General features: G+C 47.4%; 1 protein-coding gene across 1 annotated transcript in view; it reads left to right on the top strand.

The window, feature by feature from the left end:
• Window positions 1-24,901, top strand: part of LOC111149087 (EvC ciliary complex subunit 2) — a 117,295-nt gene that overhangs the window by 81,025 nt on the left and 11,369 nt on the right. Inside the window, exons 15-17 of the mRNA XM_022506000.1 lie at window positions 839-1,043; window positions 3,364-3,486; window positions 18,170-18,397. Of these exons, the coding sequence (XP_022361708.1) occupies window positions 839-1,043; window positions 3,364-3,486; window positions 18,170-18,397 (556 nt within the window). The remainder of the gene's footprint in view (window positions 1-838; window positions 1,044-3,363; window positions 3,487-18,169; window positions 18,398-24,901) is intronic.

The following is a 24,901-nucleotide window of genomic DNA, read 5'->3' as shown; positions in this document are numbered from 1 at the left end:
GGGTATTTACCCCCAAAGATACAGATGTAGTGAAAAGAAGGGCCATAGGGAAGCTCTATTTTTAATTTTTTGAGGAATCTCCACACTGTTTTTCAAAGTGGCTGCACCAACTTGCATTCCCACCAACAGTGTAAGAGGGTTCCCCCTTCTCCACATCCTCTCCAACATATTGCTTGGAGCACTGGGTGTGGTGCATAAACAATGAATCTTGGAACACTGGAAAAATAAAATTAAATTTAAAAAATTAAAATTAAAATTAATTAAAAAAAATAAAGACATGATAGTTTCTCCAGTCATGGATTTAATGAGTAGAGTTCGCTCTTTGAATTTCTAGCTTCTCCTTCCCTAGCACTACCCCCTCGCCCATTTCCATTATCTAACTATCTATCTATCTATCTATCTATCTATCTATCTATCTATTTATAAAAGGTTTTATTTCTTTGAAAGTGTGAGAGAGCACAAGCACTGGGAAGGGCAGAAGGAGAGTGAGAGGCAGGCTCCCCACTGAGCGGGGAGCCTAATGTGGGGCTCAATCCCAGGACCCCAAGATCATGACCTGGACTAAAGGCAGACACTGAACTGACTGAGCAACCTAGGCTCCCCTTTTTTATCTATTTTTAAAATGTTTTAATTTAAACTCAATTTACTTAACACAGTGTATTATCAGTTTCAGGGGTAGAATTTAATGATTCATCAGTTGCCTATGACACCCAGTACTCATTGCATCACATGCCCCCTTAATGCCCATCCCCCAGTTACCCCAGCTGCCCGCCCCCCAGCAACCCCCAGAGCTAAGAGTCTTTTATGGTTTGCCTACCTCTCTGTCTTGCTTTTCCAGGAAGCTCTGCTCCTCGGCCTTCTCCCTGTCTGAAGACGAGCTGCTCAGGCTGAGGCAGGAAGTTCACGGCTGCTTTGCTCAGATGGACAGGAGCTTGGCTCTGCCCAAGATCCGGGCCCGCGCCCTGCTGCAGCAGTTCCAGACTGCCTGGCGAGAAGCAGAGTTCCGGAGGCTGGACCAGGCCCTGGCTGCCCCCGAGCTGCAGGTAGGAGGCACACCCCAGCACTCTTTGATTGTAGACATGGGCATCTCCCTGCCCCTGATGCAGGGGGCCTGGGCCCCACCGCCCACCCTGGGATCCCCTCTCCTCTGCTCTGTATCAGCATCCAGCTACGCCTAGAACTGCCAAGCTTGTCCTAACCTTTAGGTGCCCATCACAGACCCCCTGCCTGGGCCCTCAGCTGCTCATGGCTTCACCTGCACCCTCTTCTGGGCCTGGCCCTGGGCAGATGGGTGCCCCCTGGGCTGAGAGGTTTCTTTCTCTCCTGCTCCCTCAGCCACGCCCAATGACTGACTCCTGGCCCTTTCTGTAAGTGGCACAAGGAGGGTGCTCACTCAACTCAGGGGAGTCAGGAAAAGGGAGCCTCTCACACCGGGTCCTGTATCATCGTGATGGACAGCTGCCTTTTTTGATCACCTATTATGTGCCTCAAAGGCAGACCAGTCTTGTGCCATGTTTGCTCCTGAGGCCCCCCATGGAGCAGACAAGGCTGGACTTAACTGAGACCCCCGCCCTGTGTGGCCCTTTCCCCTTCCTGACCTGGTTCCCGAGCTCCCCACAGGCAGCTCTGAGCTGCTCTCTCAGGAAACCCTGTACACCCCAACCCCATCTCTGGCTCTGCCTCTGGGGAACATGACCTAAGATGAGGATTTTCTTCTGATGGGAACACGCTTCCCCCAGAACATCAGGGGCCAGCTTTGTGGTCTGTCCTTGTCTCCATTCCACTTAACCCTGCAGAGGTCCACTCTGAGCACCCGTCCAGAAGACCCCCGTCCCCAGGCATTCATCATGTGGCTGTGGTCCATGTCTTCATGTAGTCGATCACTGAAATGTCCTGGTTTCTCAGCCTGCTCACTGTCTGTGTTCCCACTGCAGACAAGCCCCCTGACCCATTCGCCGCTCCATCCTCAGTATCTGGAAAGTACCTGGCACACAGTAGGTGTGCAGTGCACGGGCCTGAGCCAGCCAATGTTTGAGAGATGTCAGGTTTCCCCGGAGGGGTATTATGTTGGGACTCAAAGCCCTTCAGTTTCGGTGAGCTCATGCACGTTCACCGCAGAGCCAGGAGCTGGTTTCTGTGTTCATTTCCCGGAAGAGAAACCCACCAGCCCAGGAAAAATGAACCGATGGAGGCAGACAGGGTGTGGTGGAACTGGGCTCAAGGCTGGTATTTTCTGACTTGAAACCCACTGCTTAGCCTTTGAGGGAAGACAAAAATTTAGACATAGCCTTATTGAATAAAAAAACAGCACAATGCAAAAACAACTTAGAAGCTTTTATGTTCTTTCATGTTAAAAAAAAAAAAGGCTTTTTCTATTTCTGTTTCTAGAAGAGTGCAGGATTTATAAGACGATGGTAGTTAGAGAGTAAGGGACAAAGTAGCAAAGTTGTTTGTTGGTTTTTTTTTTTTTAAGTTTTGGAGCAATGCATAAACATATTTCCTTCGAAGTGCAGCAAGGTGCGCTTCGCCTCTCTGGAGTGGACTGGATCAGATGGCCGATCCTGGCAGTGATTAATTTCCTGATTCTGAAGTTGTTCAGTGCTCGGTTTGGAAATAGAGTTAGCCTGCCGCGAGTGTGAACTATGCTTGCTTGATACCCTGCAGAAGAGGGGCGCCTGGGTGGCTCAGTCAGTTCAACGTCTGCCTTGGGCTCAGGTCATGATCCCAGGGTCCTGGGAGCAAGTCCGGCATTGGGCTCCCCGCTCAGCGGGGAGCCTGCTTCTCCCTCTCCCTCTGCCCCGCCCCTGCTCATCCCTGCATGTGGGCACGCACTCTCTCTCACATTAAAAACAAACAAACAAACAAAACACCCCACCCTGCAGGAGAAATGCACTGATGTGCTGGCAGGGGCTGGTGTCTGTGATTGGCTGAGCCTGGCTCCCTTCCCGTAGACTGACCTGCGAACGCAGAGGTGCAGGTGGTGGTGGAGTCCTCTGGTGCCAGCCAGGGAGAACCGCTTCTCCCAGCTTCACCAGGACAGAGACCTCTTGGGTCGCGTCCCCTGCTGAGAGAGGCTGACAGGTGGAGGTCCCACGGCTGGGAAAGAGAGGCGCCAGGGTGGCTGTGCTGTCTGACGGCAAAGCTGTGGCACTGCCAGTGGCCGTCCTTCTTCTCCCTTTGCGGCCTGAAGGCCTATGAACTGAGCTTGCTCAGGCAAGTGTCCATCTTTCCCTCTTTGTCCAGCCGAAGACAACTGGGCAGCCCTGGGGGCCACAGGAGCCCCTCCCAGCTCTGGGAGACATGGGCCTGCACAGACCTGCCGGGGCTCACGTTCCCGTCCGTGTTCTCTCTTGCCCCCTCCAGCAGCAGTCCAAGGCGAGAAAGTCGCGCTCCAAGAGTAAAAGCAAGATAGACCTTTTGAGGAAGTGCATTGAAGACAAAATTCAGCTCTTCGAGGAACAGGCCCCTGAAGACCTGGTTGAAAAGGTCAGTCCTTCCGCTTTATCTGTTCTCATTGCCCACACAGGGCTGATGTCATACCAGTCCCAGGGCGCACAGAGTCCCCCTGTGGGGGAGGGGTGTGTGTGCATCTCTGTCAGCACCCTGTTGTTCAGCGTCTCCTGCAGCTGGGACCCACCCGTGCCCCTCAGGCCTCTCCGGAGTCCTGTCTGCGACCTCCTCCTGCATTTCCCCACTCGCTCTCTGGATCGTCCTGTAGGCTCCAAGGTGCTGCTGCCTCCGCAGACGTGGGGTCCCCACCTCCATGCCTGGCCTTGCGTTGAGGCGTGCACACGTGCTGTACTTGACATTCCCGCATGCACGGCGCACGAGCCTGCAGTGCCGGCCGCGTTCTTCCTTCTCCTTGGATGGACCTTGCCACCTTCCCTTACCTGGATAAATGAACCTTGTCCTTGGCAGTCTGGAGGCATTGCCTCTGTCCTCAAGTGTCCCCTCTCCCAAGAAGCCTGCCTGGACCACCCAGTTCTTCTCTCTCGTTCCTCTGCTATGTCGTCCTTCCTTATCCTAACACGCCCCACACTGCCCATTCACTGCACTGGGATTCTGAACAGGTGGTAGTGTCCCAGGCACGGTGTGGAGCAACTCTGGGTGACAGCGGTGACAGACAGGCCTGGCCCCGCTCTCATGGGGTGCACATTCTGGCTAGGGGAGACGGACAGAAAGCACTCCTCAACAGTGGTCAGCGCCTTTGAGAAATGAACGAGATGATGTGACAGTCACAGGACGGGGTTGAGATGAGTAACACAGATTGTAGGCTGCAGGGTCGGGTCAGGTCTCTCTGAAGAGGTGACACCGTGTTACTGCTGTCTGAGTGCCTGCTGTGTCCCCCAGCGCTCAGCAGAGGGGAGGTTCCCCAGAGGAATGTGCTCCCTGCACAGACGTATCAAGCCATCTTTCAGAGCACCATCTTGTTTCTACCTCCTGTCCCTCTTCTCGCCCTAGTGTTGTGTCCGTTTAATGCAGGTGTATTTCTCAGAACACAAAAGCATCAGGTGGCCAGGAGCCCTAGAGCCTGTGCAGGGCAAGGTCCAGACCACAATGTCTCTGAACACAAGTAGCGCCCCCTCCCATCTGTGTTCTATGTAAAACTGAGAAGGAAGATGGGGACAAGGCAGGTAGAGGCGAACACATCCTTTTTCTCAAGACTACCACCGAAGATAGAAAGTAGTGTGAGAGCCAGACGGGCTCCCTGAGCGGCCCCAGGATGAAACACTCAACCACCTGATCACAGCCTTCCCTGGGGCTCCTGGGGGTGGCCTCCCTGGAGGAGAGAAGCGGAAGCGCATCTCTAAGCAGAGCTGGGCCTAGCTGGCTCCGGGTGTTGTGGTCCAGTTTCACCAAGGGGCAGCAGAGGAGAGAGGGGCCCCCAGCTGCAGAGGAAGTAGCCCCCTGGGGGTTGGGTGGGGTATTTCCTCCCACACCTGCTGGTCTGTAAGCCAAACCCCTCGACTCTAGGTGGATGTTGCTGGAGAAGAAAAGGTTGGGATTTGTGTTGGTGGAGAGAAACGGTGGCCTGAGCCACGGCCAAGGACACAGCGTAGGCTCAGGGGGAGCCCAGAGAATCAGCAGCCCCGTGAAAAGGCTGCTTTGCTGGAGTGCAGGGCTTCCCGAGGGAGGAACAGCAGACCATGATAGAAGGATCTCTCATGCCAGGCTGAGAAGGCTAGCTGGATCCTACTGGGCCCATCCACGGAGGAGAGGGACAAGGTGAATGACCGTGGGACCGTGAATGGTGACATGTGACATCCTGTCCTGGCAGTTCCCTGAGCCAGACTCAGCAGCCTGCTGTGCCCTGACCTCACCTCTGTTGTTCTCCTGGGAGACGTGCATTTGTCCCAGGCACAACCTGGACCCCTCATGTGGACAGGAGGCCAGCCCTCTGCCCGGCTCTGGAGGACGCACTGGCATCGACAGGGCCACGTACGTGTCATTGTCCTGTGCACTGATTTAAGAATTTGACTCCCCTCCTAAGGTGTAACAGCGCTTTACGGAGAATAGTGCTCAGTTACTTTGTTGGCTTTCGAGTGCCTGTGATTGCAGTGCTTTGCTCAGTACTTCCTATCCACATCTGTATTAACTTATGTGTAAGAGGTACGCCAGGCAGTGGTGGCTCCAGGGCCCGAACCGAAAGCTTTCCCTGTGCTCCCTGCCGGCAGGCTGCTTCTGCGTCGAATGCCCTGGTCGGGATTGCCGGGGAATATTCTCACGGCGTGTGGTCGTCTCCCGTAGCCGTGCAGTGTGGGACAAGCGGGCGTTGGCTCCCGCATCAGTGAGGGTTGTGACAGTGATAGCCCACTAGTGACAGGGGTTTTGTGATGACCAGACAGGAAGGCACTCAGCTTTCAGTGGCTACAGTGCTAGTTTTGCTCAGTGATGGAGCAGCTCGGTGGGTTTGCGCCAGAACCCAGAGAAAGACAGACAAGCGGCATTTGCCAGCTGTAACAATTTAATGACAGGCCATCCTCACAGTCGGCTGTCTCACTGTGGCAAGTGCCAATAGAATACGCACTCTCAGCTCAACGGCTTTGACGCTCCTCCCAAAATTGATTGATTGCGTTGTCTTAGCATTTGAGCCACAATCGTTCAGATTTTTCATTTGCAGGGTCATTGTAGAAGGAAATGACAGCCCTGGGTTTGCATGCCAGCGGCTGACAGTGGTGTGATCGTATTCCAGGATGGGGAAGTTCCTCGGGGCTCGTGTAGCTGGAGAGAGGGACTGGGTCAGAGAGCCACTGCACAGCCTCAGTGTGGCTGGCCGTTTGGTTCCCTGAAGGGACTCTGGCTTCACTACTGGGGCTGCCAAGCATGCTGGAAGCACCTCCTTCCCTTACGAGAATCTGCATCCGTGATCCCTGGAACCCTCCACTCTGGTTGATCTGTGCCTTTTCTGGACTCTGCCATCTGAAGAGGTTGGGAGAATTGCCCAAGGTCACACCATCAGTATTCACTAGAGCCGGGGATGGAAGGGGGCACGTCTGCCTCCATCGACTACGCCCTTCTGTGACAAAGGAAAGGCTCAGCCTCCCAAGGTGGCTCTCCTGTGCCTTTCCCATGTCCCCTCGTCTTTCTTTGGCTTCTTCCCTTGCCCTTCTTGTCCTGCTCCTATCCTTTGGTCTCCTACTTTATCCTTTAGGGAAGGTTTCTTGGATAGCCTTCTCTGGGCCAGCCCCTGGTCCCGGTGTCTGCTGTTGGGACAGCTTCAGATGGGTGACCACTTTGAGCATCAGCCACTTGGAGGTTTGCCTCCTGCTTTCAGATAGAAAATCCATTTGGCTGATTTGAGCTCCACGTTGCATGAGTGGCTGTGTGACTGATTCACAAAGCGTCGTGTGACTGATTCAGGGAGACAGACAGACAAGGGCGGGCTTCCTCCCTGACCTCTTTTTCCGAATAGCTGAGAGGCTAATGGAGTGAGGAGTCTGCTCTGGTCCCTGGCAGCTGCCTGAGGGGTTGGGGTGTGCCTGGGACATTCAGCCAGGGACAGCCCGACTGTCTGATGGGCTCACTGTAAGCTCACAGATGCATCATTTTAAACCTACAAGAGTCTGGAGGGCCATATACGTTTTAGAATAAGTTAATCAAGTTCATAATTAAATTTCTGTTGTGATTGCATGAAATTTACAGGTTAATTTGACAATTGTCATCCCATCCTCCAAAAGGTGGAATGTTTCTTTTATTTATTTATTTATTTATTTATTTGACAGAGAGAGAGATCACAAGTAGGTAGAGAGGCAGGCAGAGAGAGAGGAAGGGAAGCAGGCTCCCTGCTGAGCAGAGAGCCCGATGCGGGGCTCTGATCCCAGGACCCTGGGATCATGACCCAAGCTGAAGGCAGAGGCCTTAACCCACTGAGCCACCCAGGCGCCCCGGAATGTTTCTTTTTTATTTGGAACAATTGTTTCCATAAGTAGGGTAACCATAGATCTCAGTTGGTTTGGGATGGTTCCAACAACATTTCCTCCTTTTGCCTCTCAACGTGGTGATAAACCATATGGTCCCCTTATACATAAGGTGTTTCTTTGTGATGATTCCTAGATACATTATAGGTTTGCATGTGGTTGTGAATGGTAACCTATTTTCAATTATATCCTTGACTTACTCAATCCTGGTGTAAAGAAATGTTACCAGCTTTTATTTATGTCTTTCCAGACTGCTTTATTCTGTGTCTGGAGCCAGACATCTGGGTCCAAGTCCTAGCTATGCCACTTGCCAACTGTGTAACCTTGAACTTCTTAACTGTTCTGTGCCCTGGTGTCCTCATTCTTCAAGTGTGGGTAATAGAAGCACCTGCCTTTTAATGTTGTTGTGAGGATTCTTCTGCTGGTTCTGCTGATTTTCTGCATGGTCAGTCATCCTGTCCACAAATAATTGCAATTTTGTCCCCTCTATTCCTAGCCACTACCTCATTTCTTTTTCTTATCACTGCTTCCATGTCCTTATCTGCTGGTTTCATCATCTCTCTCATTTCTGCTGATGGATCGTCCCGTGGATTGTGGATCCTATTTTCCAGCTTCTTTGTGTGCATGGTAATTTTTGATCAGATGCTAGGCATTGTAGGTTTTACATGCTGGGTCCCAGGTTTTATTGTGTTTTCTTTAATCCTGTTGAAGTTTTGACATGTAGTTAAGATGTTTGGGATTAGTTTTACCCTTTCAGGACATTGTTTTGTTAGGCAAGATCGAGAGCTACCTTTAATTGAGGGCTAATGTATCCCTATTCTGAGGACTGTGTGCCTGTGTGCTTTTTTCCCTCTGGCTCATGGGAACACTAGCTCTTTCCAGTTCTGTGTGAACTCTGGTATTCTCTCTGCCTGTGATTTTTGGTGGTTCATTTCCTGGTCTGGTGTAGTTTTTTTTTTCTTATTCAAGCATGCCCACCACTTAGCCAAAGACTTGAGGACACCCCTATAGGTCTTTGGAGTTCTCTTTCTCTTTCTCTCTCTCTCTCTCCACAGCAATTTCCTCTTTGGGACTGTGCTCCACAAATTCTAGACATAGTGGCCTCCCAAACTCTATTTTATTTTCCTTAACCTGATGCACTTTCTGGGCTTCCCATGGGTCCACATCCAAGCAGCAAGCTGGGGTGGCTATAGGGTCACCTTGTCTATTTCCTTCTCGGGCCACCCATTCCTGTCCTGCCTCTTGTCCAGTATCTGGAAACTTTTGCACCATGTACTGTACCTCGTTTTTGGTGGTGGGAGAGTAAATCTGCTCCCAGTTCTTCCATCATGGCCAGAAGTAGAAATTTTTGACCTATCCCTTTGACATTGATTTTGAAGTTTAACCTGTCCTTTTTTAAAAGTTTTTCAGTTACTCCTTTCTAATTTTGTTCTGTTTTAGAGAATAAAGTATATATGATAATGATGTTTGGGAGTTTATTGTGGCTTACCTGTGGTTTTATACCAGTTCTGTTTTGAAAGATATTTGATTTGTCCTCAGAAAGTTTGTTTTCTGTTAGGTATGGAGAAGGGAGGCCTCAGAGGCAGGTAGGAGCTAGAGCATGGGAAGCTTGGAGGTATACAAAGGAGCTCAGCCTTTGAGGCAAAATTGGTAAGATTTAGGCACTTTTCAGAGAATATTTGGGGTGATATATTCATTTTTAGTTCTGTAAGGAGGTCTGTATTGGCCACTCTTCCTTTCCTGACCTCTGCTCTCTTTGGCTGTAGGGGATGTGGGTCTTGTCTTAGTCTGCTGAGATAGAAGCTAAGGTTGCAGACCCAACCCTCCACTAAGAAATGGCTTGATTTCTGTGAACTGAAGGGCCCTGGGGCCAGACACCTCAACAAGACAAAGCATCCAATGCAGGCTTGGTGGCCAGAGTCGACCTGCAAGGGTCAGTCATGTCAATCCCACTACCCTCTCCTGGAGGGCACCCAAAGAGAGCTTCTCAGAAGCAGGTATCTGATTGATGAAGGGACATTCTGGCTTCTTCCCTGACCTCCAGGTGACTCTCACCAGCTTGGGACACTTGATCAGATCTCTAGGACTGGAGGGCTGCCACTCAAAATGGTGCCTGGCCAAGGTCAATGCCTTGACCGGGGCTGGGAATGTACCTCTTCCTCCTGGAAGGAGGCCAATCCACAAAGCAGAGTAAATCCATGGCACACATTATGGGGCTAATTTTTTTTATTTTCCAACTAGTAGAAATAGTTCTATCTGTCTGTCTGTCTACATCTGCTATCTCTCTCTCTCCTTCTCTCTCTCTCTCACCTGTCTCTGCTTTTTACCTAGTACTAAAACTTGAAGACCTTCCATATCAGTACTTAAGAGTTTCCTGGTGGCTTTTTACAGCAGCATGACATCTCATAATATGTGTGACCCTTAAATGATGTAGCCAGCCCTCAACTAATAGACATTTAGGTTATTTTCAATCCCTCGATATTTCACACCAAACTTGGATCCTCTTCATAGATCCTACTTCACTCTGTAGTGAGACAGGTGGTGCAGTAGCAACTACTTCTATTTCACAGATGAGAATATTGAGACTCAGAAAGGTGGAGAGACTTGTCCAAGGTCACATTGCTGGCAGGTGGGAGAGTGGAGCCTCTTGAAGCCCGTCCCTGTGTCACGTTAGCAGATCTGAGTTGATGGATCCAGAAATGAAGGGAATGCTTCAGCTAATTCTTTGATATGCTCTGCTGCTGTTTTTGCACACAGTGTATATAAATTTCTCATAAATATTCTTTAGGAACATTTAAATATGAATGTGAAAATGACATGATTGTATTACTAGCTGACTGGTCATTTCTGGTGTTATTTTAATGATGTTGTCCTCTGTCCAGGTGGCATGTCTGCCACTATATCCCTTCACCCATTCATTATTTATTCACCGTTTCCAGGTTTCATGACATGCTGTGCGTACACAGTTCATTAGCGTTCCCTTCATTCAGGAGTGGAACTCCCGCACTGCAATCGACCGTGCATGCTATTGTGTTCCTGCAGCTGCCGCAGCAATTATGCAAAGGTGGCTGGCACTTCTGTCAGGAACAGCTCTCCACATTTCAGAAGTGACTAGAGTTTAAGCATGAGAATAATGTGCTCATTTTCTGATGACCTGACAGGAGAGAATACTGATGGCACAGATTAGAAGGGAAAGTGCATTGACAGGGAAGGCATTTTAGGAAGGGGAGAGAAAAATCTCTCCATCCACAAAGGCTGGGAAAGCCTCTAGATGGTTCCCTTTATGTCTGCTTTTGCCTCTGTTTTATCCCTTGAGCCAGTATCTGTCAAAGTCATCTCCTGAAGCATTGTTTTAAGGGAAGTTTCATAGTTTCCCACCATTCCCAGACAGAATCCAGGTTCCTGAGTGTGGCATTCAGGGTCTCACTATTAATCTTCATCTTAGCTTTCTAATCTGTCCTACTTCTACCTTTCATACAACAAAAGGTTACCACAGTTCTCTTTTAATTTAATGGTTTGATTGTAGTAACTTCTTTTTTATATTGTCCATTTTTAAAAGTTTACTCTTCATTTTTATAAAACTTAGGCATGCGTTCTTTTAGAGTCAAATAATTCTACAAGGTTTGTGCTAAAAAAAATGAGCAACTTCCTATAAAAAAACCATATATATATATATAAATATATATATATATATATATATATATACATACATTTTCAAATCCTCAGAGGTAATGATTTCTAATTTTTTAGCTAGATCTATTGGCACTTAACCTCCATATTTCCAAATAACATGCTTGTCTTGCTATTTCTTGATGTCTTTACTTTGGGTATTACCTAGTCACGTTTCTTTATGGAAATAAGGTTCAGCTGTCTTTCTTCTTTCAACCTGCAACACACATGAGCCTTTTCTGTTTTCCTCAGTATATAAAATGTATATCTGAGATTTCTATTTAGATGTTATTTACATATGAGCCATATAAAACTGAGATTCATTTTTCTTTTCTGTATAACTTTTCGTTTTTCCTGGAGTTAATGCTGTCTTTTGGTTCCTTTTTTGGTCACTTTTCTATGTACTTATCACTAATTCAATACATGTTTTGAGAGTTGACCAAATATCCTCTCAGGACCACCACACAAGTCATGCCTTCTATTAATTTCATCATCTTTAGGACGTCTCTCTCTGTACATCTGCTGTACCCCAATTGGGACGTTGTACTTTATACCTTATATGCAGCTGCCATCTTGGGGTTGTGCTGTGAAATCCCTTCATCCTTCCCTTTCTTGATTTGTTCCTTGTTTTAATGAAACACATCTTATGTTATTTCCTTAAGAAAGGGCATGTTGGAGATTTAATATTTTGAAATTTTGTAAGACTGAAAATGTTTTCATTCTGCTCCTATTGTTGATAGGTAGTTTGTTTGTTTGTTTGTTTGTTTGTTTGTTTGTTTTAAAGATTTTATTTATTTATTTGACAGACAGAGATCACAAGTAGGCAGAGGGAGGCAGAGAGAGAGGGAGAAGCAGGCTCCCCGCCGAGCAGAGAGCCCGATGCGAGGCTCAATCCCAGGACCCTGGGATCATGACCTGAGCCAAAGGCAGAGGCTTTAACCCACTGAGCCACCCAGGCACCCCTGTTGATAGGTAGTTTTATCAATTTTGGAATTTCGGAAAATTTTCTTGAGTTACATTGATTATGAACTCCTCTTCTTTTCTCTAATCTCTTTTTCTAGATCACTAATTAATCAGATATTGGACTTCTTATATGTTAGTTTTCATTTTTTTTTCTTTTTTTCCTCATTATTTTCCTTCTGTTTTTTGTTTTGTTTTGTTTTACTTTCTGGGGAATATCCTAAGTTTTACCTTACAAACCTTTAATTGAATTTTTCATTTATGTTTTATTTGTTAATTTAAGAAGAGCTTCTTTTCCTCTCCTAATGCTCTCTTCTTAAGGAAATTATATTCTTTTAATTTTTAAGGCTACTACAACTTTTTGTATCCTGAGAACATTGTTTTTTGAAGAAAATTTTAACTTCTGCATATTTACTGTTACCTCTGTATCCATTAGAGGCTTTCCCCAGGTGTGATCATCCTTGGTCTGCTCATATTTAAGAGTGAAGTACTCAAAAGCTCCTTGGAAGTTCTGATCATATAAGCAGGGCCTGTGGACTGTGACCTTCACCCTGGTGTGACTGGGCTAGACCATTTACTTGGGGGAACCCCAGTTTTAGGATCTTTCTCTAAGGCTGGTTGGAGTCTCCAGAGAAGACCATTCTCCTACCTACACGGTAAAGGCCTGGCTGCCCGCATTTGAAGAACCAAACAGAGGAAGATAACTGAGATTTTAGTAGTCTGGATGTGAAGTTTCAATTGAGTCCTCTGCTTTCTATATGGAGCCTGGTTTCTCCAAGTTCAGAGACTCTTCTGAAGATTAAATCTTCAGTTGTCACAGGGTAGAGTTTGTGTGATGAGAGTTCTGGAGGCTCCATCTCTCCTTTTGTTTAGCTTCAGCTTTTACCTCCAATGGTGCCTGAGTTCTGTGATACTTAGCGGGATCCTACAGTACAAATTATGTTACTTCTTTGCCAACCTCATTTCTGGCTTAGAATTCAGTTTTTGGGGATCAATTGAGTCCTTCGTTACTCAGTCATCCCCTTTCCAGCTTTCAAAATTTTGTGGCTACTGTCTCTTCTCTCATTTTTTCCCACCTTTCCATTCTACCTTGAAGAAAACAGTAGATGCATGTTACAAATCTACCATCTTCTGCCAGGAAGCTCTGTTGTTAATATTTTTCTATATTGTGCATGTATTTCTTTTCAGAGAGAGAGTGTGAGAGCTGGGGTGGGGGGATGCAGAGGGAGAAAAAGACTCCCCACTTAGTGCAGAGCGCAACATGGGTCTCCATCCCAGGACCCTGAGATCATGACCTGGGCTGAAATCAAGAGTTGGACTCTTAACCCTACTGAGGCACCCAGGCGTCCCGTGCATGTGTTTTTATAATTAAAAGTAGAGAAACTTCTTTAAAGGAGGAAAGAAAATCCCCTGCAACCCAAGGGACTCAATTTAACTAATTATAATAATGATAACAAAAATAATAATAATGGCATAATATGGCAGTTACCATTTATTAGGGGCTCATTAGGTATCAGAACATATAATGGGCATTATCACCTGTTTTTTATTATCTCTTTTTCATAGACAAAATTGAGACTCAGAGAGGTTAAGCAACCTGTTGAGGTCACATAGCTAGTTAAATGGTAAGTTTATAAGTAAGAGATAGCAGATCAACGATAAACCAACCAAACAAAACTAAACTGACAAGTTTAAGGCAGTACTCTTGATTTGTTTGAGATATTGGCACTGTGATTATCTAGCTGATGGGGTGGGTGGTAGTGTCTTTCCCATCTTAGAAATCAATTTTCCTTCTCTAAATGTAAGCAGTACTAATGTTTATTTAGCAGTGTGGCATTTTATTTAGTAAATATTAACACCCCTTTATTGAGTCTACTCCCTTCCTGATGCAAGATGGAGGAGAGAGTCTTCAATTTTGAACACATCCTGCAAAGCATGGGTGAAACTGATCTGGGTGTCCCAGGACCAGCCATTAGGATAAACGGGCATGCTCCTAGATAAAGAGCATTTCATCAGCCCGCCCCTTCAGCCTTTGGGCATGAGATTCTTGATGTGTGCACTCGCTCTCCACGTGCGACTTGGCTAGCGACCTCCTGGCCGCACTCCATGCTTTGCTCCCTTTTCTCCAAGGTGGGCGTTATCTGACTGGTGGGATTAAAGAGGGCACTGGGCGTGTTCGGTGTGCTCCCTCAGCTCTCCTCCAAAGCCAGGCAGCCTGCAGTAGTCCCCCATTCTCTGTCCACCTTGGGCCGCACTCAGTGGCGGGGAGTGAGGTGTGTGTGTGTTCATCTGGACATGCTCAACCCTGCGGGGGCCGCGTTCTCTAGTGTAGATCTCATCACTGTTAAAGCTGACATTTGGCCTCTGCCTGGCTCACCCGTGCTTCTGTTTGTTCCCAAACCTGGGCAGGGAGGCTGTGGTGTCTTGAACTCCTTCAGCCAGTAATTTTCTGCTGGTTGACAGGGGTTGATTTTAATTTGCATTCAAAACACATCACCAAGCCTAGAAGAAACTACTCTTTTGAAATGCACCGGGTGGTGAGTCAGAGAGACGAGTAAGGCAGTGGTTGGAACTTCCCATTTAAAAAGAAAAAGAGTATTTAGCAGCATATTATTTTGAAAACGAATTTTTATTATTGTAGATAACTTGAATATTTAACTAAGTCTGTCACAGAAATGCAAATCTGTACCCCTTCCCGGGGCTCTTTTTAGACAAGGATGGAAGCCCTCGCTAGAGGCATGTTCTTACTGTGCCAGAATTAAAAAATTAAATTTTCCAAAGAAGAGGAAGAAAGGATTTTGGAGAACTTTCTTATCATGATTTTACTGTCCACATGATTCTTACAGTACATAGGAAAGACTTTGCGCTTGTCCCCATGTTTCTGGTATGAACTTGTGGAAATGAATCTCGAGATCCCCTCGTGGCCACCTTGCTCTGTCCCACACCCCTGCAGGGGACTCACTTTACAGGATATCTGGGCCACCACCCACCCAGCAGTGGGGAGGATGGAGACCCCATGGAGGTGACTTGGAGATTTGAGCTCATGGCGTGATAAGAGGACCGTTCATCCCTTTCTTGGCCACCTGCCTGTCATTTGTGTTTTTCTTCTTGAAGGACTTCCCCTGGGTTTGCCATCACCTTTCCTGTTGCCTTAGGGTCTGCAAAGATGTCACAACTTACCAGACAATAGCCTTCAAATATGTGCAGGTTTTGTATGACAATTGTACCTCAGTAAAGCTTTTTGTAAAATCCTGTATGTTAGGAGGTATTATTATTCCCATTTTACAGATGAGAAAATATAGGCAGCTCAGTGAAATTGCCCAAGGTCACGAGCTAGCATGTGACAGAGTCAGAGCCCACTTTCGTCCTCAGTGATGAGCTCCTTCAGGGTCAGATCCATGTCTCATGCATCTTCACCTCTTCTCTACCCCCACCCCATCCCCTCAGTGCATCATATCTTCCTATAAATTATACATATATGGTGCTCATGAATTATTTCTTGGACTGATGAATGAAGCATAAATATACTCTTTTTGTAACCTTGGGGTGAGAAAGCAGCTGTGGGCAAAGGGTGTTTGCAGAAAGACTGCTAAGATCCGGGAAGCCCTTTAGAGGCTTATGTCCCCATGTTCCCATGAGGGAGCCATCAGACATGCTCTTGGGATCCCACTGTCACGAGTCTTCGCCCAGTCTTGGAAGGACATGGGGCCACCACTGGAGGGGTGTGAACGCCTCAGTCTGAGGATGGCTTCCCGCCCTTCAAGGCCGACCCGGGAGATTCAGGTGTGATCCGCAGTTACTATGGAAACCCATCGGTGGGCAGGGCGCTGTCACCTGGTTCTCCAAGCTAGGGAAAGATTGGGGTCTAATAGCATCCTTTCAGGAATAAGGCTTCTTGTTCCCGTTCAAGCAGAGAAAGGAGCATCTGTCTCCCAGAGCAACTGGGCTCTTCTGCCAAAGCTCTCGGTGTTGCTGCCTCTGGTTCCTGCTCTTTGTGGTTTTTTCCGTGAACCAAATACGCAGGTGTCCCTGCCTTGTGTCTTTGCAGACCCTACATGCCATGTGGCTCTCTCCTGTGTTCCCTGAAGCTTGTTGAAGGCACTGCCTCTCCAGAAAGTGCTTGTAGGTCCCCCTCCCCACCACCAGCCAACAAGCCATCTGTGTGTTTCTCTGGAGCCCTTCTTCCCTCTTCTCCCCATTAGAGTTTTTCCTGAAGGTCAAGCTGTAGAGATGAAATCTGAGCTTTTCAAACTGGGACTTGCATTCCTCTGAGGGTCACAACAGATGGACAGAGGAAGGCTGTGCCCCTTCGGGACGCACAGGGTCTTCGTCCTCTGCAGCCTCCACTTCCTGTAAATATTCTTCTGTATGTCAGCCACTTCCGAACCTCCGACGATCAACAGAGGATTCAAAACAGGCCACATGGGACACCTGGATGGCTCAGTTGGTTCAACGTCTGCCTTGGGCTCAGGTCTTAATCTCAGTGTTCCAGGATCAAGTCCCACATTGGGCTCCCCAATCAGCAGGGAGTCTGCTTCTCCCTCTGCCCTTCCTCATGCACCCTCTCTCTCTGTCTCAAATAAATAAATAAAATCTTAAAAATAAATAAAAATAGGTTACATGGCAGAAAACAAAATTCCACAAACTTTTTCAATATTTTTTATGGGGGTAATATATATATGTGACGTTGACTGTCTTCACTGCTTTTGCCTGTACGGTATGGTGGCATGAAGCACATTCATGCTGTGGGGCAGCCACTCCCACCCCATCTCCAAAACTTTCATCTTCCCAAACCAAAGCTCTGTCCTCATGAAACACTCACTCCCCATGTCTGTGTCCCCCGACCCTCTCCCCCGACCCACCGTCTAGTTTGTGGGCATCTGACCACACTAGGTACCTCACATAAGGGGAATCCTGCAGTGTCTGTCCTTCTGTGACCGGCTTCTTTCACAGAAAGCATCGTGTCCTCAAGGTCCGTCTGTGTGGTAGCCCGTGTCAGAACCTTCCCTGTTGAAGGCTGTGTAATATTCCATTGTCCGGAGAGACCACACTGTGTCTGTTCATTCCTGTCGATGGACACTTGGGTTGCTTTTACCTTTGGTTTTGGGATTGAAGTTCCACATGCTTCCAGAGATTAAGTGAAAGGCTTCCCCAAGATATGTGCTTGAGTAAGCTGCTCTTTGGCTGGTGGTTTATTGAGCTCCCTGTAGGGGGAGGGGGTGCATAGCTATAGGGACCTGCCTTTAGGGGCTCAGGCAGTGGCATCTGAGAAGGATTAGACCCTTTTGTTCACATGGCAAGTTTTCTGGAGAAAGTATGAGAGGTGGTGATCACAGAGCAAACACACAGATGACAGAATGAGGGGCTTGGTTGTGTGACCAAGAGGATTTGAAGGATTCCCTCCTCTGGAATTCATGGAGCCCCTTGAGTGCAGAGCCCTTCCCCAGAGAGGCTCATGGCCTGGCTGGGTCAACAGTGTGGTGAAGGCTGGCCCAGGAGAAGAGCCCAGAAGGAAGGGAAGATGGAGAAGAGAGTGACAAACACATGCCCAGTCAGGACACTTCAAAGAGAGAGGCTGGAACCAGGGACCCGAAGGACAGATGAAGATCCTCAGGAAGACAGGGACGCATGGCATTTCAACCACAGTGGGGGGCCCTGACAGTAGGCCCACAAGCATGGTGAGTCTGCCGGTCCAGAGTGGCCTGGAAGGGTGGACTCCCAGGGGCACACGTCGGGGTGACAGAGGAACAGACCGGACTTTCAAGGCACGCCTCAGCTGGGATGGGAGTCCATGTTAGAAAGGTTGAACTTTCATCATCTGGGTGGGGAACCTTGAAGGATTTCCCACTGGGTAGCCAGCCACACAGTTCCCTGTACCTTCCAGAGTGAGAAAGGTGGCATGAATGCCAGACTCCAGAAGCCCTGGAGAGGGTTTGTAAGCAGAGAAGTCCTGTGGTCCTAACTGACACCCTGAAGTTCCTAGGGCTGCGAGTAGTGGAGGTCTTCCCGAGTCCTGAGTGAATGACTACCGGAGCTCAGCCTAGCAGGGGGCCGTTGCCGCGAGACCTCTCCCTGCAGCCCGCCCCCACTTACCTGCCTGGCTTCCGTCTTGCCCTCCCCAGGTCCGTGGAGAACTGCTCCGGGAGCGTGTGCAGCAGCTGGAGGCCCAGGAGGCCCGCTTTGCCGAGTCCCTTGTCTCCCTGCAGTTCCAGAAGGCAGCCAGGATGGCCACCACCCTGTGGGCGTACACCGCCCTCCTGAGCATCCAGGACCTGCTCCTGGAGGAGCTGAGCGAGTCGGAGACCCTGACGAAGTTGGCCTGTGAGCAGATCCTGGGGTCCCACAGCCCGGTGAGTGCGGGGCTCGGGGCTGGGGAAAGAGGAGGATTGGAGCCTGCGCCGCATCTCTGGGTTCCTGGGTTCATCCTGGTGCGCTCTCCAGTGTCAGGTGGGACCTGTCCTGCTCTGTCTAAACTGCAGGGTAGCAGGGAGGACTGAGTGAGGTGACTTCCAGCTCAAGCCTGCTGGATTTCATTGCCCCCAAGAAGGAAATCTTTTGAATTTTAACATTTTGAACATTGCCGAGACTGGGGCACATCTTAAATCAACAACCCCAGGACAGTCCTTCTTAGAGCTGTAAAAACAGCATGGCTTTCTGTTAGTGGTGCCTTAGATATGGTGAAATACTGGATTGCTGTTTATCTTTATAATTACCTTTATTACACTCTTCCTACACGCTGCATTTTTTTCAAGGTGTGAGAGCTCTAGTCCTAAAACAAAAGCAATGGTATCTTTGAGGACTAATCTTGGGTCCTCGATGAGTTGATTGTAGAACTTCGTATGTTACTATAATTCCTCTAGAGAGGAAAGGAACCCACGCTTGCTGGATGCCAGGAACATGCAGGCAAGCACGAGCAGGCTGTGATCGGACACACTCTCGTGTAAGCATTAATCATTCTTAATCACATGTCTCTAAATGACCCTTTAAGCACGACTGATTGTAAGTGGCGATCTTATGCTGCTCTACTTTCACGCTCTCTGTCACTCATTATATTACTTAATTATAGAGCTGGGTTGTGACATGGGTACTGCTCGGATATTCAGTTCTCGGGGAAAGAAATTGAGATCCATGCAGGTGACAGGTCAGGTTCTTTGTGACGTCCACGAGGCTGATAAATGCCAGGGGCAGAATGCAGTCTGCTTCTGACTTCAGCCCACGAGGTCACGCTCTTGGCCTCTCCCCATTGATCTTGCCAGTGGGGGTTCCTGTCTTTCCTTTTTGAAAGTCATGAAGAGTCCTGAATTGTTTTTCCCATAAACATTATGCACCCCGCATTAGGTCAGATGTTCCTTAAGGAAAGAAAGAAGTGGAAACGTTGGCATTCCCGCTCAAAACATTCAGATGCTGGAAAAATAACAATAAACCTACATCTTAATGTTTTGTGAGTTCACAAGAGAATGTGGAAAATTCCCAAAGGCCAAGGATATCCCGGGGAAAGCAAATCCAAAGACTCAGATCTTGGGGTAAAGACTGAAATCTGCAACCCAGGGATTTGGGGTTCATTTGGGGGAAGAGGAGATATGGCCTGGGGTGTCCTGAGGAAGTAGAACACCCAGTGAGAAGGTGAGAGGAGAAAGCCACCTGCTGTCAAAGGAGTCACCTTGGATAGGGAAATCTGTCCTTTCCCGGCCCTGCTCCAGAGGGCTGGGGGGAGTGGAGAGGGGAGTCTCCCCTGTGAATTTTTTTTTTTTTTAAGATTTTACTAATTTATTTGTCAGAAAGAGAGAGAGCACAGGCAGGGGGAGCAGCAGGCAGAGGGAGAGGGAGAAGCAAGCTCTCCACTGAGCAGGGAGCCTGATGCAGGACTCAATCCCAGGACCCTGGATCATGACCTGAGCTGAAGGCAGACGCTTAACCAACTCAGCCACCCAGGCATCCCTTCCCCGTGAATTCGTAGTCAAAGGCTTCTGCTGGTGTGAGGAAGGAATCCCAAAGTACTTTAGCTCTCCAGTCAGGAAATCTCCCAAGGCAATGAATCAAATTAAAATGGTTCTAGGATGGCTGCCTATTACAGTGCATGACCAAAGCAAAAGCAGATCCTCCCAGAGAAAAACAGTCTCAATCTGGGCAACCCAGGATTTTCACAGATGACCTTCAGCGAAATAGGAAGTCTTAATTAAAATCAGAAGTCCGGGGCGCCTGGGTGGCTCAGTGGGTTAAAGCCTCTGCCTTCGGCTCAGGTCATGATCCCAGAGTCCTGGGATCAAGCCCCACGTCGGGCTCTCTGCTCAGCAGGGAGCCTGCTTCCCTTCCTCTCTCTCTGCCTGCCTCTCTGCCTACTTGTGATCTCTCTGTCACACAAATAAATAAAATCTTAAAAAAAAAAATAAAAAAATAAAATCAGAAGTCCCCAAACACATGAGCAAAACAAGATGTTGTATATATAGAAGAAACAAACAAATGAAAAAACCCAACAGAGTAAAGTCCCTAAAGATGTTAGATGCTCAGATCATGAGAATAGACTATAAAATAATGATTTATGAAATTATTTTTAAAATTAAAAGTAATACCGAAATGACTTTAAAATTTTCATTCATGCGGAGAGCAGAGAGATTCTAAATTTGCATGTATGTAATAAAATACCCAAAATAATGAAAGAAAACTTGACAGAACAGCAGGGAGAAGATAAATCTGTCACAGTAATGGGGGATTTCAGCACACCCCTCTTCCTGTGGTTGATCAGATTAGACACATTTAAAGATACAATGAACTGATTAACCCATTAATCAACCTGTATTTAATGTCTACCCACAGAATCTTACAGACAACAATTAACAAATACATGTTCTTTTTGAGCGCACATTGGGACAGCTACAAACAGTTAAGGTATACAATATTACTTGACCATCTTTTTGAAAAAGATTAACCTTGAATCCATTTAAGAAAAGATTTTCTCAAAGTCCATACTTTGAAAGTTTTAAAACTTACTCCTGAATAATTTGTTGGTCCAAGAAATGATAATGGAAATTTGCTTAAATGTAGAATAGAAAAATAATGTAAATACAACATATTAAAATGTGTGGGATTTGGCTAAAGTAGTTTCTTAGCCCTAAGGGAAATTAATGCCCTAAACTTAGAGAAGAAAGGCTTATGATTAAGATCATATAAAAAGCTAGAGGGGAACAATGACAAATGAATCTGTAGAAAGAAGGAAGGAAGATCACATAAATAAAATAAGAAAAGGACTACCAGATACCAACCAAACAAAACCATGAAAGAAAGGATCAGTAAAGTGAAAAGTTGAATTTGCTGAAAAAAAGTCCAATAGAATACACAAAGTTCTGATACGAGTGACCATATAAAAAAGAGATGAGACCAGTAAATAATAAAAAGCAAGGTAACTATACATGCAGTAGAGTTTTGGAAAATAAAACAAGGAACAATTTCACGTGGATGAATTTGAAAACTGAAAGGAGATGGAAAAATTTCTGGAAAATTTGTCAAAAATGTCTCAAGTAGAAAAACAGTCTGTGTATAGTCTTATTACCATGAGAGAAACTGATTCAGTAGTCAAGAAATCTTCTGACACACATAAAAAAGCATGCACCCTGATAGTTTTATAGGTGAATTCTAACAGACTTTTGCAACCTCATTTACACATTATTCCTGATGTTAGAAAAACATCACTGTGACCAAAACCAGATGTGAGTCATTATGAGAAAGAACAATTACAGTTCACCTGTACTTGTGAGCATAGATGTCGAATTCGTAAACAAAATATTACTAATATAATCCAGCCGTCCATAAAATAATTAGTACAGCACGGCCAGAATGAGGTTTTCCCAGGAATGTAAGGTTGGTTTAACTTCAAAATATCCATTTGCAAAGTTTGCCAGGCAAACAGATTAAAGGAGAAAAGAAAAAAAAAAAACCTCATAGGATCATTTCTGTATAAACTGATCAAGTATGTTATCAAATTCTACACCCACCCAAGATGAAAACTTCTCAGCAAATTAATGACAGGAGGAAACCCAAAGTCTACAGCAAGTGTGAGTGAGAGGAGGTGGGCACGGGGGTGGGCCAGCCCCGAATTACAGGTCAAGGATGCGAGGAGCAGGTCAAGGTCATGTATCGATGAGGGGCAGAGCTGGTGACATCCAGCTCATAGTTCTTGAGCTGCCCCTCAAGGGCCCTGGGCAACCCCTCAGCTCAGCCCTGAGACACCTCCTAGCTCTTTTATCTTGAGACCCCCCTGATTTCTGTCATCACCGGACAGTACGATGCCTACATTTGGAGTTTTATCTTCAAATGTAACATCAAAGCTTCCTTATTCTCGACTGGGTTTGGAAGAGTTATGTGCCCTGAACTGGAAGTGACTGCTCCTAGGTCACGTGGTGTAATATTGAGTTGGTGGAAAGCCAGCCAGCATTTCCTTGGTTTGCATTAGGAGGGAAGACCAGCCTGTTGTTTTGCTCCAGATACTAGAATTTCATTCCACAGTTTGATCATTCTGCAAAAGCATCTTTCCCACTGTGAATGGTCTTTTAAGTCAAACATTCAGTGGAATTAAAAATACATGAAATGAAATGCTTTGGAAGAAATGACTGGTAAAAGAACCGTACCAAGCATGCCTCCTTGGATGAAAGAGTTAGATTCCTCTTGTGAAATGGGAACATGGGCAAGACCTACCTAAATCACAGGACCGAGCAGCATGATGGGCAAATCTGCAGAGGACACACTTCCTCATAGGAGATAAGGGGACCCCAGACTGACCGTACCCACTGCATCTGTCCTACAGCTTCAGTTGTCCTGGTCCGCCCCGCCCCGTTCCATGCCTGAACCCAGTGTCTTCTTCTGTTCTTCCTCTGGCTTATTGCCCACTTGCTGCTTGTCACCTAGTGTGTGGATTCTGCTGCTGGCCCAGCTTCACTGCTGGGACGAATCTAGATGTGAAAAAGAAAAAATAACACTAGTAGTAAGTTGCTCCCATTAATCTAACTCTCATTAAGTCCAAAGCATCATGCGAAGGGTTTGAACCTTCTGTCAAGCCCATGATACTTTGATATCCATTCAACAGATGATGGAGGGAGACTCAGGAAGGTTACAGCATTGCACCAAGCTCCTGTCCCTGGAAAGCAGGGCTGGCACCTTCTCCCACAAAGCATGGCTCCTGTCCTCACATCAGTTTCTGCCTCCCTCCCTCTACACTGCAGCCCAAGGAGTCTCTCTGAAAAACCGAAACGATCACTGGCAGCCCCACCCCCAGCTCTGGATTTAAAACCGTGTCCCTGGGACGCCTGGGTGGCTCAGTTGGTTGGACGACTGCCTTCGGCTCAGGTCATGATCCCGGGGTCCCGGGATCGAGTCCCACATCGGGCTCCCAGCTCCATGGGGAGTCTGCTTCTCCCTCTGACCTTCTCCTTGCTCATGCTCTCTCTCACTGTCTCTCTCTCAAATAAATAAATAAAATCTTTTAAAAAATAATAATAATAAATAAATAAATAAATAAAACCCTGTCCTTCACTACTCTTGGAGGCACCCCGCATTTCAACCCCCGGACCTTCTCGCTGCTCCTGCACCCCTGCATGACGTTCAGGCCTCCATTCCTCTGAATTACCTGCCTCACTTCTGCTTCACCTCTTTGCAAGCTCATATCCATAATCTAAGACAAGCCAAATGTTGCCTCTTCCGTGAAGCCACCCATGATTCCCTCAGGCAGAGCTGGTCTCTTTCAACTTTGTGCTCACACACCCTCCCTCCCGTATCTCTGCAATAGCAGGTGATGGCTATTACTGTCACTATAACTGTGAGGCTGTTGTCTACCCTGGACTGTAAGTTCCCAGAGTCCAGGGGCTGTGTCTCATTCACCGCGATCGCTTGTGCCCAATAAAAGTTCTGGTACTCTGTCAGTCTGTCTGTCTATCACCTTATCATCTATCTTTCTAACCATTCATTCAGCTGATACCTACAGAGTGCTTACCAGAGACAGCAGAGCTGAGGGATGGGGCCAGGAGCCAGAGAAACCGAAATCAGTCCTTAATGAGGCTTTCGTGCAGCTCTGGGGCTTCAGAAGTTTGACCAATACTCTCTGTGCCTCAGCCACCGTACCGATAGAATGGGATAATAACACATTTCTGCCTTGTGCTGGATTGAGTCTAGTAGTACCTGCTAGCTGACATTATTATTATAAATAATCAAGATGATGATGCTGATCAGGACTGTTCTTCCTTGTGCGAGCCTGGGCTCCCTGCTGGGGAGAGGGGTGGACAGGCCAGCTGTGGTCCTGGGCTCCCTGCCCTCAACAGTAAAACTCCAGTGAGAAGAGTTCCAGAATCAGGTCCTGGATTCCACTTGTGCAAAGCAGCAGGTGGATGCCCGGGGTGCAGAAGGAGTTTGGGGAGAGGCTGGCCTCTGGGAGAACATGCCATCAGCAGCCACAACCTGTGGGACGCATTCCTGCCTCATTTTCTGTTCCCAGCCAGAACTCACCTGGGCTTGGAAAACACGTGTGATGCTCTCTGTGCTCTACTCATGCTTTGGAGACACTAGCAGCTGTGGGTTCAAGTCTGCCTTCTTTGCGCAGTAGCCAGGGCTGGCCAGCGAAATTATGACTTCAATGAGTCGGGTCCACACTGGGCTCTGGGTGTGCTGGCAGAAAAACTGTCAGAAACTCATTAGTGCTGTTGAAAGTTCTATGCTTGGTCATGTTTGCATGTGGGATGCTGCCACGAGACAGATGGCCGTAATTAGAAACGTCAGCATGTTAGAGGCCCTGCTCAGAAGCGTTCAAAGGCTTCCATGGCCCTGTGGGCAAAACCCAAATTCTCAGCACACGATGGCCCCAATTTCCCTCT

The sequence above is a fragment of the Enhydra lutris genome, unplaced genomic scaffold (genome assembly GCF_002288905.1).
Source record: "Enhydra lutris kenyoni isolate GAN:26980312 unplaced genomic scaffold, ASM228890v2 scaffoldscaffold21, whole genome shotgun sequence".
NCBI classification, from domain to species: Eukaryota; Metazoa; Chordata; class Mammalia; order Carnivora; family Mustelidae; genus Enhydra; species Enhydra lutris.
This window is presented reverse-complemented; position numbering and strand designations above follow the sequence as displayed.